This window comes from Tamandua tetradactyla, chromosome 3, assembly GCF_023851605.1.
Source record: "Tamandua tetradactyla isolate mTamTet1 chromosome 3, mTamTet1.pri, whole genome shotgun sequence".
Classification (NCBI taxonomy): Eukaryota; Metazoa; Chordata; class Mammalia; order Pilosa; family Myrmecophagidae; genus Tamandua; species Tamandua tetradactyla.
The window spans coordinates 190638102-190655607 of NC_135329.1; the positions used below are offsets into that span (position 1 = coordinate 190638102).

Below are 17506 nucleotides of genomic sequence, written 5' to 3' on the forward strand. Positions count from 1 at the left end.
CCCCTTATACGGGAATCAATAGCCCGATAAAGTCTATTTCACTCAGCAGGGCATAAAGCCACTGTTCCCATGAGCACCCAGATGGTGCAATTAACGATATACCTGTGGACTGGGTTCCAATCAGGGGCTGGCTCTCCATATCATCGTGCAAGGCAACCACACTGACAGTGTACTCAGAACCCGGCCTGAGGCCTTGCAGCTCTGCAGTGTCTTCTTCACCATCAGGTGCAGGGAATAGCTCATGGATTCCATCCTCAGGGCTCGAGTAGGTCACCCTGTACCTGGAAACTTGCCCCTGTGGGCTTTCCCAAGCAATTTTGATGGAATCGACATCCACATCAGTGAATGCCAGTCCTTTAGGGCGATCAATGTCTGTTAGGCAAATTAACGGTAAGAGGTTATGTGAAAAGCAAGTTGTGTTATAAAAATTAGCATTTTTATTACATGCAAAGCAGTTTTGCAGTTATCATTTTCTTTGATTAATTAAATTCTAATTAACGCATTATTAAGTGGAAAATTACCTGATTCTTTCTTAAATTTTTTTGGTTACAAAATATTAAATGTTGCATCACCTATGAAAACATAGGTGTACTTGAGATGCATAGAGAAGAGACCCTGCAAAATGTCCCTGCATTGGCTGTTTATGTATAGTAATTTAAAGATATTCTACCAAGATTTGGTTTTGCATGTGAGGTTAGTCTCATAGATCTGGATTTTCTACACCTTGGACATGGTAATGTTGATTTTCAGTGTTAGATTCAAATTATCGTCTTTACCAAACTCTTCTTTTGCCCCTGTATTAAGTATTTACATTAAATGTGGTCCAGCCACATTTAAACACTCCAAACATAACAGCTGCACAAGGCACAATTCAATCAACTTTACCATCCAGTTGTAGAAAAGAAGATCCTAGCAAAATATTTTGTAGATTTGCTATAGGCAAATAAGATTTTGCTGAGGCCATTTAAGCAAAAGAAATTCAAAGCACAGCAACTATGGTAGCTCTACAATTTCTTTCTTTATACGTTCATTGCTTGGCACTGAGAAGAAAAGATGTTCATAAACGCTCAGCCCAAGATGCAAACTTAATGACACGTCGGCTTTCCCTATATATAATAGCAAAAGACATGAGGAGGACTTTCAGACTTCTAAGAACAAAATGTGACTTGGATAATGGAGAATGAACACTGGTTACGTACTGGTTACTGCAGTCTGAACCAGAGGCTGACTCTCTCCGTTTCTGTTCTGGGCATAGACACTAACCACGTACTCCACTGTGGGCTGCAAGCCTTCGATGGTCATTTCTGTTTGATCTGCAAAGGAAGTGAAAAGCAAATGCAGCATCTCTCATCCACTACGAAGCCATTCAAGCAACTTTCAGAGCTTGGTAGTAAACGGGTGGTAGGGGCCTGGAATTTTCGTTTGCAGAATTATCATGAAAATATGGAGGAGTCAGACATCTGTTTCTTCTGGGATAAATACATTTATTGCTGATGCAGATTACTGTATTGAATAAAGTCAACACAAAAGGATATGCTATAAAATTTAATATTAAATTCCAACAATTAATTGATGACTATTTATTTGATTTTAGAGATAATGCCTAAAGATCCCTAATACAGATGTATTTCATATAAAAAAAAAGCAATAGACCCAAAAGGATCTGAAAGTCAGTCAGGCCATCCCTCTCCTCTTTGTGTGCACAATAAACAAAACTACAATGATGAATCTAAGAATTTAAGATACCCAGATTACCAAAGAGAACCATGTATGCAAAAAAAAAGAGAAGAAATACACTTCTCTTCAAACTTCTACTATGTAGTGAGTTGGCAAACATCTCCAATGCTGAATGGAGTAGCTTTGCCATATGTTATGAAATATATAGTACTCACAGCAAGGTGGCCACCTATTTTTTAAAAAAGAATAGTCTCCGGTCTAATTCTTTTTATTCTGCTGTATGTGAAATGCCAGCTATTCTTACCTGGACCTGCAGTTTTTGTTTTTGATGGTCCTGGGACATTTTTGGGAGTGGCGGTCACTCGGTAACCAGTAACGGGGGACGTGGACGGCAGCCACCTGATACTAATGCTGTTGTCCTGAACATCAGTCACCTGCATCTGCGATGGTTTGTCAATTTCTACAAATAAAAGCAAAGAGAAGCAGGTGAAGCCTCAGTGTGGACAAGTCCTTGGCTCCCACTCCGGCACACCTGCGAACAATTTGTTACTTCTATTAACCTTTCCCAGTTGATTTTTTTTTTTTTTTTTTTGTAAAAGCACAATGATAGCTTCTTAGAGGATAGGGCATGTACCTATGTACCATTACCTATTTTCAGGTGGGCTGCTTTCATTCATAAAGAAGGTACATTCTAAGTGGTATTTGTTTTCTTTACTTGATCTGCTCATTCATTCATTTGTCCACCTACTCACTCACTCAACAAACATAAACCGATCACCCTTTATGCCTGTCTGTACTGCAAGAGCACGGAATAAATCAGCTAGCAAGCAGACAAAAATCACTGCCCAAGGACCGCTTCCTCGTATAACTAGTTCAAAATTGTGTTAACTGCAGGTGTTGCTTTGGCTAATTTAAAAAAAAAATCTATTCCACAGTGGGGAAAATATGAGAGAACAATGTAAAATCTATCTGCATAATAAGTCCACGTCTCCCTAGAGAAGGAGTTAGTACCTGTTCGGTAATTGATGGAAATGGGCTGGCTGCTTGCTGGGCTGTCCCCACGGCCCGTGACAGCATACACAGTGATGGTGTAATCAGCTCCAGGTTTGAGGCCAGTAATGGTGGCTGTGGACTTGCTCCCAGGCACAGTGAACTCCTGAACAGGGCTACTACCTCCTGCACACACACAAAAAATAGGTTAGCACAGAGGTGAGGGGCTTAGAGCTACTTGGGTATAGGCGACAAAATGAATGAGTCCAACGGTCCAACAAAAGCAGCATGCGAGTCACGTCTTATTGCTTATTCTCTTTTTACAGTGCTATTAGTAAAGCCTAAACAGAAAGGTGTGTTTATGCATGTAGTAAACCTGGAAAAGTGTGTAACAAATTAGGAGAAAATTGCAGGTAATGCTATTTTAACATTCCAGCTTTAAAATGTCACTGATTTTTAGATGATCATTAGAAGGGGAGGGGAAGTAAGCTCTCAATCCCAGGATTGCATACCTTGTATCCCTTTGTTTTTAATTTTAAAGGACTATATACACATTTAATAACATTTGGAAAATACATGTGAGTAAAAAGAAGAAAAAATAAAAGCCGCTTTTCATTTTCACAACTGATAATATATTAGTAAATGAACATACAATTCTCTCTTCCTCAGCTCTCCCACCAGTTGTAGCACAGAAACAACTTTTTATCTTGATTTTGCTACCGATGATATCATACACATTTTCCAGGTATTCTTGGAAACGACAAGGCTCCACTGAGTGGAGTCGCCAAAGCTGCTGTAATGCATGTTCACTATTGGGCTTCTGAGGTTCTGCACAACAGAACCTGGCTGGATCAGAGTGTGAAATAGCACTGCATTAACTCACCTGTTTCTCCGTAGGTGATCCTGTAATACCTCACTGTGACGGCGGGCGCGTCCCAGCTGATCAGTAAGCTCGTGGGAGTTGCGGCCACAACTTCCAGGTCCCTCGGAACGTCGGAAACTGGAAAAAACATAGGTCAGTCCTCCCAGTTGGACTTTTCACAGGATGCCCAGATTCGCTCTTTGTTAGTCAGCTACTTGTCCTTATGACTCCTTCATATAATAATACAAATACTATTTGAAATGAGCAGAATTAAAAATGACAGATAATTCAAGGCAAGGGGTTAAGGAGCCAATTCAAATCATGATAAAATATTCAGAATTTATTGAAGGATTATTTGCCTCATTTCTTTCTTTTTTCTTTTTTTTTTTGGTGCAAGCAGACAAAGTTTATTAAGAACGCATGTGAAAGGACATATGGGCACTCTGGCATGTAAACAGGGGCAAGAGGCGAGAGGCCCGGTGCTATGGGGCAATCTCCTCACCTTTTCACTTTGAAAGATTTCAACATTATATAAAATAGTACAGTAGGTACCCATACATCCTTACTTAGATTTAGTAATTGGTTACATACACAGGCACATTTGCTCCCCACCCCTCTTGCTACACATACACACACACATACATGCCCACACGCTTATAATTCTTTCTTAATTATTTGAGACTTGAGTAAGTTATCATGATGACAGTTCACCCCCAAAATACTTCAGCATCTATTTCCTGAGAACAATGATGTACAAATCATGACATTTTTAAGGAATTTTAAAATAGGGCATTAAGTTTTATATATTTTGAGCACACTTTAGTTATTAGAAATTAAAAAATTCCTAAATCAGGTGAAAAAATGTCTTGGGATTAATAACACACCTTCTTTAATGTATTTTAAGAGGGAGATGTCCTTCAAACACTTCCCTCTCCATGTCTCCTATCCATTATCTATTTTCTAAGAGATGATAACTCAAGTCACACAAAACTTTCATAGAAGACGCCACCTGCATAGGAAAGTCCACTGAGTTTCTTTGCAGACCAGAAAACAAGTTACCTGTTGACTGTTGGCCAACCAAGGGGAGACTTTCCTCTCTGCCATTGACAGCAATGATGCTAACCACGTACTCTGTCCCTGGGTTGAGGTTGGTGAGGGTGATGGAATTCCGAGATGGGGGCACTCGATCTTCTCGAGGTCTTCCAGGACTATGCTCGGGATGATGGCGAATGATGTAGCCCATGATGGTGGCTCGAGGGGCCATCCAATAGACAATGAAAGAGTTGGCAGTGATATCAGAGAAATCGATGCCAGTAGGGGAATCAAGACCTGTTTTTCCCAAGAAAGGAGGAGGAAAAAAGAAACCACAGCTTAGGAAGTAAAAAAAAAAGAGGAAAATGGAAAGTAACACACATATAACATTTCTGTCCTTCCCCATCAGCACAATGATTTGCCACAAATGCTTCAGTGCTTAAGTATTCTGTTTCTATCCCATAAGTGTATTTCTTAAAGTAAGGTGAGATCTGCCTGCTCCCAACTGAAGTATTTGGTTTCCAAAGATGCTTTCTATTCTTAAGAGAGAATCGATCCACCCACAGCGCTGTAACTATGCCAAACATAAAACTTCATGAAACTGAAATGAGGTATCATCCCAGACAAACTGCAATTCAGGTAAGTCGTCATAAATCGAGAATTTGGTGATTGCAGAAAAGTTAATAGGAGCTCAGAGCTCATCTCATATTCAAATCATTTAACCTCTTTGGGGCTTCCAGCAATTTTTTGTTCTAGTTATAACATTCAATGGTTCTATTAAATAATCCGATCAAACCAAATTGAGATAGCACAACTCTTTTGGGGGAGCAAGTAGACTATAAATAAACTAAGGAATAAATAACATGTATTTTTTAAAAGAGAAAAATAAGAAGTATTCATTTTAGAGAGGACATACTATTTATGGAGTTCAATTCAACTTACTTCATATAGTAAAACAACATTTTATCAAGCAGGAAAATGGGAGACATGTGGCAGCTCAGTAAGAGAGGAAAAGTACTTATACTAAGGTGACAAGGACAGTTGGGTCAGCCATTAAACAGAAGTGCCTAATGAGGAGGAAGATCTATCATCCTTAAATAAAAGAGATGATGGAATATTCTCCTTGGGATTTTTTTAAGAGGATAGACAACAGAATTTCTTGACTAATTTCAGTCCTCTCTGGAATGAGAAAGAATCTTAGTGACAGAAAGTTAGGGTACTTGTTGATTGAAGTGTTTTTCTGTTTTTTAATAGCAGTGACAGCAGGTTAACAATAAGTCCCCACAAAATATGGAGATATGTTTTTAGAACTAGGATTTCATTTTGTGATTTAGAATCGGTAGTTGAAAGCTACTTGATAAACATTGTCAACACGACTCACCCGTCTTCTGTTTTCCTCTAAGTGGTATGCTCTCATGTTGTTCATAGACACTGGAGACGCTGACTAAATATTCTGTACCAGGCAGGAGATCTGACAAGGCAAGTGGGACTTATTTCAAACTGGTGCTCAAAAGCATGAAATCCCAAGCACTCCCGGGACTGGTTCAACTGATGAAGTATTCAAGCATCCAGCCCTATCTCCCACTTACATCCAAGTGGATGCAGCTACCTCTACAAATATTCTATAATTAGATGATAAGGAAGGGTCGATTTGCCCCGCGGCCTCTCTAAACACTGCCCCACAGGCCCTGAAAAGCAATTTGCCCATAGAGAGGTAAGATGCATTAGCTACACAGCACAGTAACGATATTTCTGCCATCCACTTCTAAGTACCTCTGATGAAGGCGGATGATGATGATGGTGGTACTGTGGGTCATCATTAATCTACATCCATACTATTGCACTCCTTACAAATAACACTGTGAGGTAGTTTGTTCCTCCTTTAAAAAGCAGCTTTGTTGATATACATTACTGCCTATATTTAAAGTGCATGATTTGACAGGTTTTGCCATAAGTATGTACTCGTGAAACCAGCACCTCATTCGAGATAATGAACATATGCAACTACCTCCAAAAGTTGGGTTTATGACAGTTATTCCCATTTTACAAATGAGAAAACTGAGCCTCAGAAAAGTTGAGAAGTTAAGTGACTTGTGTCAGATCACATAAGGGTTGACCATTAATCATAACAATTGCCCTTTACTGGAAAAAGTCACATTCTAAAGGGAAAGTGGTCAGTTTGGCCACGTTAAGATGAGAACAGAATGTTTTTTAAAAATTATATATACATTTCTAGATGTCCTCTTCCCTCATTTTGAGATGTCGAAAAGGTGGAGTAAGGTTTCTAACTTTTGAACTCCTGATCATTAGCACTCTACTCCCCCCTCCAGATCTTCATTGACCCTTCAGACCCTCTCTAAACTGGTTTCTATAAAGGTTTGAGAAAGCACAGCCCTAGGAGGGCTGAGGCTTCCTCTACTTTCCACTTTCCTGCTTGACCAGAGCCACTCAGGACCTCAGTTGAGTCATCAGTAAAACAGTAATATTGGGTTCTCTAGGTGGAAATGGCTACCTCGAGGTTCTTTGCAGCAATAGGATCTGTAATAAGGTCTTAGAATACATGACCAATATATAGCAGGTTTGTGGCTAAGGTGGGCAGAGAGTGGTGGTGATGCAGGGGCAGTGTATTGGGTAGTACCAATTCCAGAGCTCTCCATAACAGAATGGATTCCAGAGCTCTTCATAACAGAAACAACAGCCCTGCATATATGCAAGTACAGGGGTGCTCTCACCCTCAGCCACCAAATGAGGAAATATGATCAAGGCCAAATATATTTGAAAGGTAGAGGATGTTTCAGGTCATCATTTGGTAATGTGCTTTCAGTCATTTTTCCCTTATATGGAATCTTCTGCCGTCCCACTTGTGTATTTTACTTTATAGTGAAAAAAAGAAGCAACATCGATGTGGACCACAGCACCGTGTTGTAGCCTACTCTTATTTTCCTTAATAAATGATATCTGTTCCAAAAGGGTTGGAACTAGAAAGGATATTTCCACAAATTTTTTGTACGCCAGTTTTTCGATGTCAGTCCTCAGCCTTTTGAGAAAGTCTGGCAGTTACAAATTAAACATCTGACTCTTTCTTCAAAACAATATCCTGATCTATCCCAAGCCATTAGTCACTGTTTCGATGTTATCAAATGTTAAATAGATTACCTGCTGACACTTTTTCAAGAAATGAGAATAAAACAGATTGTGGTGCCAATAATTTCAATCTCTCATTTTTAACCCCTCTCTAAACATTTAGTGTTAGTCATATAATTTCTTTTGACATTCACTTATTTTTTATGCACTTCTTTGTAAGCAGAATTTGTTTGAAGTCTTTGAACTTCACTGCTGGTGTTTTTCAATTACGTACGAAAAGGTACTAGACAGAATCATATGAAGATGGTAATGAACATTACATCTTCAAAATTCACAGACCCGCAGGCAGAGTTGGAGCTCGGTTGTAGTTCTCTTGCTTTAACTGCTCCTACTGGAGAACTCAGAATTCCTTCCTTTACTCTACATTAGTACTTATTCTTTGACTGCTTACTTGATAAGACCACCACGTTGTCTGAAGGAGAAATGGACAACTCTGCGACATCTTCCTCATTTTTCACAGGTGAGTAGCGCACCAGGAACCTGGTCAGTTCAATGGATGGAGGTGGGGCCCAGGTGACACGCATTGTGTCTGGACCAATGTTGGTGAACCTCAGGTCAGTGGGAGGAGGGACAGCTGGGGTCAAATAAGCAGATCACTGAGTTAACATCATTTTACAACTAAAGCTGTCCCAAAAAACTGAAAAGGTGAAAGCAATATTTCATGCATTAAAAAATAGTCATAATCATGCAAATAATAAAAACCTAATCTAAATCATATTCTACTGTTAAAAATAAAAATACTACACAAAGTATGGTTAGGCCCCCTTAACCTTTCTGCCAGGATCAATATTTTTCTTTTTTAAGAATAATTTTCATACATTTCAAATTTATTAAGTGTAAGTGCATTATTGATACCACTGAAGATTATTTTAACCCCAGGCTGAAGAGGCTTAAGTTGCCACACAGCAGAGAAACACAGCGGTACTTTCCAAAACAAACACATGCACACAGACAGGAAGCCAAGAGGGTCCTAAATTCCCACCACCACCCCCCACCCCAGTGTGAGAGGTGTAGCTACAGTTCCATTCAGTGAATTCTACTCCCAAGTGAAAAGGATTCATGCAAATTGGTTCTCGGCATGTTTCTTACCATGCAGAGCAGAGAACCTTTATAATGTTGCATGCTTAGCCCCAGACTGTGGTTAAACAGGTATTTCTGTACTTCATGATGGAAATGAAATCTGGAATGTGCCAAAGTTCACCTTCCCCCCACCTCAAACCAAACTCCTTCCATTCTACCCTAAATTTTGATGGCTTCTCAGTTGGCTACAAAGAGAAAACATGTTTATCCAAGGGGTAGAAGGAAGAGCATATTGGTATGTTTTGAAACCAGTGTGTTCTTACTTTTAACTGGTATTTATAATAAAATTCGAGATTAACATTACATATTTTTTAAAACTTCAGGCCTGCAAATTTAATTAAATTTGCTGGGTTTTTTACTTAAGAGATCAGTTATCCTTATTTCGCTAGCTTTATACATATTTGTGGCTTAAGTGAAAGCTCACTTAAGTCTATCTGCATATGTCTTTGTCCAATCTGTTTAGCCTATGTATTTCATTCCTTACTCCCCATATCACCCTGTATTCATCTTTGGCAAATTGCTGGGTTTTTCCTTGAAATGTCCATATTTAACCAGAGCGACCGGTGGCAGCATGCAACACCATTCATGTCTCAAACACAGAAGTTTTCAAAATTCACCCGTTTGCTGTGTCAGTGTAGTAGGGGCACTCTCTCCGCCATTAATGAGAGTGATAACGCTGATGTCATAGTCAATGCCCGGCTCCAGCCCTGTCACTGTGTAGTATCCTACTGAGGAGTCCACAAAATCTTCAAAAATAGGGATACCTTCTCCTGCCGCAACTACTGTGATGCGGTACCCAATAATGGTGGAAGAGTTTAGCGGGGTCCACCTCAGGCCGATGCTTGAATCGGTTATATCAACAAAGCTTAGGTCAGTGAGTTGGGGCACCTCTATTGAGTTACAAAGCAAAAGGGGGCAAAAGGAAAATAGAGGCAAAAATGAGGAAAAAAATAAAGCAGTGTTTATCAGGTTACAAGGAGTAAAACTGATGGAATGTTAAAGCAATGATGGTAATATGCAATCTGTTTCAAATGATCTGAAAATGCTTTCTAAGCACCATGGATAGTTTGCTTCCCTGGGAGAACAAAACAGTTGCAATCTTCTGTTTGGGGTGGGGGGAGGCAGATTTTCTTGCATTTCGAAAATATCCCTAACGGTACAATCTGAACCTCTCAGGTTCCCAAAAATCATAGGCCTGTTTAGGATGTCAAAACCATTCCTAGAACCTACATGTTATATCTGCAGTAAGTATTAGCAATGTTTAAAAAAAATCCCAAAACTTTTTAGTAGGAAAATGAAGCTTGCATGAAGAAAGTTAAAGAAAAATTGATGAGTTTTTTTTTTTTTTCTCCCCATACGAAAACTCATCACATTATCATGGCCATAATGCTATGCATTATGAATGTATGGTGTGAAATGTGCCATTTGAAGACACATTCAGGCCAGGAACAGACAGGCCTGAGCCCAAGGCCATTGCTGGTAATCAAAGTTATTTAATTAGCATTAGTAAAAGCATTCTACCGAGTAGTACAAAGACTCTACCAAATTTATCCAATGTTCTCTTTCTGTGATAATTCAATTTTGAACAAACAACATGCCTATTCATAGATAGGTCTTTTTAGTACTGTCTTCCAAGCCACAGGAAAGAGCCCCCTGCAGGCGTGGCCTTTACTTCTTTTTTCCCCTTTTAAAAAAGAAGGTTTTGAAACCACAAGATGAAGAACTGTAGACGTCAACCAAGTGGTATTTCAGGGTTCATATATGAAGACAAGTACTATTTTATAGACAGCTGTTGAAAACTCATAAGGCGCAATTGTACCAGTGATGCATTTACCATATTACTTTCAGCCTGTCAGTATGGAGTACACACACATGACATTGTTTTAGTAATATTTCCACGTGAGCGGACAGTGCAGAGTGGAAGCCATGGTTGCCGGTCCACCACACACCCATCGCAGCACACAGCATCCCAGTGAAGCAGACAGTAAAGCAGCGTTAACAGCAAGCATTGCTCTACATAATTGGCTTGACTTCACGGTTTGGAGAATGCAGTTGGGAGCTCAGGATTAAATCCCAAATATATTTGACACACAACCATCTGGGGGTTCAGATGCTAATCCCCACTCTATTAAAATTGCCAGTCTGTGGATAATAGCTTATTTTTCCATTACCTGGAATAATGGTTTCAGAGATGGGGACACTTTCCTTGTCATCTTTGACAGTGTAAACACTGACATTGTACTCCAGACCAGGACTCAGGTTTTCAAAAGTGCAGGAACTCTGATCAGCATGGACCACTTCTTCCAAGGAATAACCTTCTTGGTCATTGGTAGGGATTGTGGTAATTCTATAACCAGTGATATCTGGAGAAAACAGAGAGGAGGAAGTTATGGCATGGAGCCTCTGTGGCCCAGAGAGAATCCAATGTCACACCCATGACAAAGAATGGCAAGAAGACTTGGCATTTATTTAGTACTCTACTCTCATTTGATGCTTATAACCACCTTTTGAGGCAGGTATTATTATCCTCAGTTTAAAGAAAAGTTTCCAAAAGGGGAAGTGATTGCCAAAGGTTTTCTGTCTCTATATTCCATGCTCCTTCCCCATTCTCTCTTGCTTTTCCTTAACTGGTCACCAGCAGGACAGTAGAGGAAGATTCCATTGTAACTGCCTAGAATGGAATCACTCTCAATCTTAAGGTAACTTCTCCAAAAATGGCTCTCCTAATCAAAAGTTCTGAATTTATGTGATTTAGAGGAAGAAAATAAGAAAGGAGAAAGAGTTTAAAAATCTGTATATCTAAAGAATATTCATTACTGAAGGCTGCCAGTATTATAAAAATGGACTGATAAGGTTGAGAGGGAGGAGGGAGACATTCAAGTAAAAATATTGATGACTAGAGATCTGTAGGGACAGATTAAAAGTAAAATGAATAAGTCAACTATTTAAGTTAAACTTAATAGAGGATAAGGAAATGATGGCATATTTTGTCCCTGGGAACAGGGTGAATGCTATAAGTGACATATATAAGGAAATCCAGCTGGATGGGACATAAATATTTAGATCATTACATTTACTAATGATCATCCAGATGGGAATTTTAAGTCCTTAGGCCTAGGTATTAATGATCCATCTGCTAACAAGCATGAAACTTGCCAAATTCAGTCTAACTTGATGGAAATTATGTAGCTTAAACTACATTGGTTTAAACTGCATTTCCACAAGTAATGAAAACTCAATCAAATCACTCTACTCCAGAGTGGGAGTAAAAGCAATATTTTCAGCTAATTTTATTCTGTGATTCCACATATTGATCGGATTTAGAGATAATCGCCTTAGCCCTCTGCCTAAGCAAAGGTAAGAGCTATTTAAGACATCATAGTAAATTAGAAATATTGGAATACTAAACTGAGTATACCCATTAAAATTGAAAGTAGAGCCATTAAGGATGCAATAAAATTTAGTTTAAATGTCTCTTTTTGTTTTAATGTAGAATTTTCTCAACAATGATACCTTGATAGCTCAATTGTGATTTTCTCAATATGCCCAATATTTAATAGATTTTAGTTAAAATTTCTCTTAAAGAGTCTTATTTGAAATCTCCTGTCATTGCCGTGGTATACCATGCTATTTGAATATAGCTATTAACTATTTTTTACACATTTTAAGTTTTTATAAATATTTTTCAATATGTGTGACCAAGAAGTTTAGATAGACAAAACTTGTATTTAGAGTTTTAAAATGGTCACACAACTTCATTTAATTAATTTCCTCATTATTGAGTATAACCAAACAGTTAAGATTCAAATAAGTGGTGTTGCATATGAAAAGGAGTCTGAAAACTTAAGTCATAATCCCAGTTCTGTAACACTGTAACACTGAAAATAGATGACTTGGTAGGCCAATTTTCCTAAGTCTTGGTTTCCTCATCTGCAAAATGAAGGTCATTTCTGCCCTTTGTAACCCATAGATTTTTGTGGTGCAACTCATGAAAATACATTTGTGCAACTTCATTGGATAAGAAACATAGAATTTATGGTAACCACTTGCAAAGGGGAAATTGCTTAGTAGGATCTCAGTTGCTTGTTTGGCTGTGTTGAATGCTATTTTCCAAAATGTTTTTCCTCAGCCCTTATGATCCCCTGCAACTTGCTCAGGGCCTGCCTTTTTTCCTACACTCTAGTGCATATCATTCTCTTTCCTCTGTTTTAAATGAACATACTTCAAAATACCCTGTATCTGGCTCTCGGATGTACCTCATTCTGTATTTTTTACAGACAGCTGAGTAATTTTAATTTTGATCCTACCTTTCCATGAAAGAAAATGGTGTTCTAAATTTTTGTCTGGGGAAGGTATCACATATACTGGACCTGTGATACAACCCAAGCTTACCTGGAGTGGTGCTCCTCTCCCAGGAGACAGTGAGCACTCCCGTGTTAGGGTTTGTCTCCAAGTGCAAGTTTGTTGGTGGGGACAATGCTACACAGAGAAAAAAATAAATTACAAGTTAAAATTAACTTTCCTTGTCCTTTTTTTAAATTTTTAAATTAAAAACAAATTTTTTTAATTAATCGTTTTTTTAAATTAACTTTCATTGTCCTTTTTTAGAAAAAAAAAATCAGTAAAAATATAGATGTCATACTTTGGAAACAGAATGGAAAACAATCTGATTGATGAATTTGCAATGCTATTGAAATTCTCTCTGTCTTGTTGATAATAGTTCGTAAGTGGTGTTTTTATGGAAAGAATACTTCTGATGTTCTGGAACAGATGCCATGAGTTGAACCTCCAAATTCAGAAAGAGCTAATAATGCAAGTGAGGGTGGAAGTGCCAGTGCCATTATCATAAGAAGTGACATTAGCATTAGCTTTTTTAAAAAGTGGTACAGCGATCTAAAAGAAAAGCGAAGGAAGGAAGAGCTCTCCTTACGTGTCACCACTTTGTGTACAACTGGTGTGCCTCTTTCTTTCCCATCTCTCAGGACAGAGATGGAGTAAACATATTCCACGCCAGGAGTCAAGCCAGACACAACAATACTTCCAGAGTCCGAAGTCACTTCTCGTGGTGCTTCCCCTCCCTGGCTTGGCCATACACCCAGCTAGAAGAAGAAAGCGAAGTAAATACCAAAGACAAGTATTTGTAGAGCTAAGTTACTGCTGGGAGGTTGTGATTATACTCTACATAATGTGAACTCCTCAGGAAAATGCACAGTGCGCTTTTATTACGGGACAAATTGGGGCCTTACTTTAGCTCTATTATACAACTTGAGCTGGAAATTCCCTGTACTGGGGGACTGGGATGGGGGAATTGTCTTCTGAAATCGCTTCAGGGTGGCTTGTAACCCAAGATTCCAGAGAAATGTCATTACATACTGTTTAGCTTGATAAATAAGCTCTCATTGCAAACCAGAAATACAGTCGGGCTTTGGGCCACATGGCAGTTCATTTCTATTTTCCTTGTGCTAGAAGAAATCCCTTAGCTCTCTCTTTTAATGAGTTATTCATGTTCAATTCATTTTTTAGTTGCCATTTAAAGGTACCAGCCCCTGTAGCACTTTGTGCTGCAAAAACACTCCTTTTGAGGAAGTATGTGCATTACTTCACTTGCTGAATGAAATGATACAAAAAAAATAAGGAATTAAAAGTAAATATTAAAAATAAATGTGCCCATAATGTCAAATCCTTAAAAAATTCTGTTCCAGAAAACTCAGGTAACATTATGTCATCAAATAGTGTTTAACTCTAGAGAAATCCTTTGTCTTATAAGGCTTCTGAAAGTCTGAATGATGCAATTAAGAGAAATTTTAAAAGTAGACTGGCAATCTTCAGAAAGTATTTCTCTATATTTAGGTAGAATAATCAAAATGGCCATTTGAATATCTTAAAAACAAAGTGAACTTTGGTATATATTTTGGAAAGCAATCATAGGAATTTAGTCTTGATTTCAATGCATAATAAATATTTCCCTCTCTCACATTCTGAATGCCAAGGAAAAGTTGTTGTGTTTTTTTTACCATATTCATTTGTATTCATCACTTCCCTAATATCATTACTTTTTCCCCCTAATATCATTTAAAGAACATGAACACAGATATCTACATGGAAGACCTTAATCTTAACTTCCATTAGGAAATTCACCCACAGGGATTAGAACAAGTTGAGATGAAAAAGATTGGACAAAATGTGATTTTTAAACGACTCTGAGTTTAATTGGTCTCCCTAAATTGGCTTTTGTGAACTTGTCTGCACCCATTTAGAACAACTCATTAGATGGGATTGTCCCTTATATTTTCAAGGGCAGCTCCCTGGGGGAAAGGGTAGAGAAAACAAGATAATAACAACAATAACAGCTCCATACTAATGCTTTATAGCTTGCAAAGCACTTTCACAGCTACTGCCTCAGTCCATCCTTCCAGCAACCCAGTGAGGTCCACCCGACAGAAGTATTGTTATACCCTGATACTGAGGGGAACTGGGGTCAGAGAAGTTTAAACCGAAGAAGCAAGTACTGAGACCCTGGTCTCCTGGCTCCTCAACATGATGCTTGTACCATATCCTGAAATATGAGGGCCCCCAGGGCCACAGCACAATAGATTAGGAACATCTGTAATTTACCTTAAAGCCAATCCTTGGGGCAGGCGTCCATGTAATCACAATTGTAGTCTCAGTCACCTCTGTGTTGTATGGTGGGACAGAGCCCAGAGGCTGCACTGTGAAAAGGCATCAATGCACAGGTTCAAATCTTGGAATCACAGACAATTGAGTAAACTGCATATAAGAAATATTTTTATCGAGAACCTCAGTTTAAGCAACCCATGGATCCAGAATGTTACATATGTTCCTTCATTAAGGTAAGAATTTGTGTCGGTGGTTTTCATTCTTTTCCATGCCACAAAAATGTCTGGGGACCTAGTTAAACTGCAAGTTCTAATTCTGGAGATCCAAGAATGGGCCAGGGAGGTTGAATTCTGAATGAATTCACAGGTAATGCCAGTGCTGTTGGATCATGGATCATAGTGGAGTAGCAAGGGCTAAATTATCTTTATGGAGGTCTTTTCAAATCCTTGGATTCTATGATTTGTGTCTTTTAATCATGTTTTGGATTTGAGTTTGTTGATAATAAATTTCCCTATACGTTCAATAGAAAATCCCATACAAAAACTAAAAGTGATCACCACAAATTGATTATCATTTTGTTTCTTAGCCATTACTTTGAGAACAATGGTCATAGGTTACATTTTACATGGTGAACTAAAAATAGTTTTATGCTGAATTATTTCATAATGGCCACTTATTTTTGATTGGGTTAAGAGATGTTTTATGAAAGTCAAACAAAATCTGCTACCATGGATACACTTATGGATAAAGTTTTGCTCCCTTAATATGTGGTTATTCATTCTGCTGATAATACCAGAGAAATTTAGTGTTCCGTGGATGGAATTTGAAATTAAACAAAAGTTCATTTTGCGTCTCCTGGCATCCCGACACTACAATTATTTCTCTCAGTGAAAATATTGGTTTCAAAAAATCAAAAGAAAGGAATAAAAAACATGTACACACAAAACTAAGATATATATTTTCAACAGCCTTACAAATTTTGTTATGAATTTAGACTCTGTGAGCTGTAACAAATTTTGTTATGAATTTAGACTCTGTGAGCTGTAATTAGCAGAACTACATCTTATAATAATAATAAGAAGAATATTACAATAACTGGCTGCTGCAGGAAAGGCAATGCTCAGAAGCCAAGGTATTTGAGTTGGGTGAGTGAAGTTCAAATATTTCAAGTGTGTTAATAACCCTGGTCATATGTTTGGTACCTTCACCTTTCTCTTTATGTTTCAACCAAATTCTTCTCTCAGTGGGGGAGAAAAGAACAACACATTCATTTACACTAAGTTATGAAAGACTGGTGAGATAAAAAAAAATGGTCATCCTCCAGAGTTACACCAAAGAGGACTAGAAAGTCTTAAGAGACCAGTCTCTACTCAGTTCCTGTCCATTTTTTTTTTTGCTATGTGGGAATTCAAGTTGAGCATTGCAATTTTTCCTCCTTTTAAATTTTAATAGTTTATTTTTTTACTGATTTTTTAATTTTTAAAATACCAAGCAGAAGAAATTAAAATATGCTGTGGGCCGTTTTGTGACTGCTGGAATGGCAGAACTAAAGTTCTACAGGCTTAGAGATCCCTTTCATAAGTAAGTTATTGTTAAGAAGGCATCTGGGGTGGGAAATTGGATGGGAGACCCATGATGGCTTCCCAGGTTCTCTGAAATCATGCCTTCCACCTCTACTGCTGACTTTGCCAAGATGTGATGGCCAGCCCTAAGAGATAATGTTATTGCTCAGAAGTGACAATACAGAGAGACAGCAGCTTCCTTCACTGAACATCTGTGAAAGCCACGACTTTTTCACAACTTAAATTCTCCTCAACAGTCCTGGGCTATAAAATGGGTGTTTTCTATGGCATGAGCCAGCTTGCTAGAATCTTCTTAAAGAGGATGCTGCCTGCCTGGGAAGCCCATTACAGGAAAATCTCCAAACCTCAAACCCTCAAACTGATGTCAAACAAAGGATGTGACCGTTAGAATAAGCTGGGGTTTTGATAGGTATGTCTAGTGAAGCACAGCTTCATGTTAAAGAAATAAAATCTGCACCATTTATAAAGGGGTAAGCTGGATTTTCCCTAGACGCAACTTTCCTCTCTCTCTCTGTCTCTC

General features: G+C 38.4%; 1 protein-coding gene across 12 annotated transcripts in view; it reads right to left on the minus strand.

The window, feature by feature from the left end:
* The window catches only part of FN1 (fibronectin 1), a 64668-nt gene that overhangs the window by 17931 nt on the left and 29231 nt on the right, over nucleotides 1–17506 (minus strand). For 3 of the 12 annotated variants that reach the window (XM_077155047.1, XM_077155041.1, XM_077155040.1), the window contains exons 21-33: nucleotides 15401–15495; nucleotides 13716–13884; nucleotides 13178–13264; nucleotides 10957–11148; nucleotides 9403–9675; nucleotides 8097–8279; nucleotides 5943–6032; nucleotides 4589–4858; nucleotides 3551–3667; nucleotides 2689–2853; nucleotides 1982–2137; nucleotides 1200–1313; nucleotides 103–372 (exon numbers count right to left, since the gene is read on the minus strand). In XM_077155047.1, the coding sequence (XP_077011162.1) occupies nucleotides 103–372; nucleotides 1200–1313; nucleotides 1982–2137; nucleotides 2689–2853; nucleotides 3551–3667; nucleotides 4589–4858; nucleotides 5943–6032; nucleotides 8097–8279; nucleotides 9403–9675; nucleotides 10957–11148; nucleotides 13178–13264; nucleotides 13716–13884; nucleotides 15401–15495 (2181 nt within the window). The remainder of the gene's footprint in view (nucleotides 1–102; nucleotides 373–1199; nucleotides 1314–1981; nucleotides 2138–2688; nucleotides 2854–3550; nucleotides 3668–4588; nucleotides 4859–5942; nucleotides 6033–8096; nucleotides 8280–9402; nucleotides 9676–10956; nucleotides 11149–13177; nucleotides 13265–13715; nucleotides 13885–15400; nucleotides 15496–17506) is intronic. The other 9 variants (XM_077155051.1, XM_077155046.1, XM_077155044.1 and 6 more) reach the window with 3 other exon arrangements.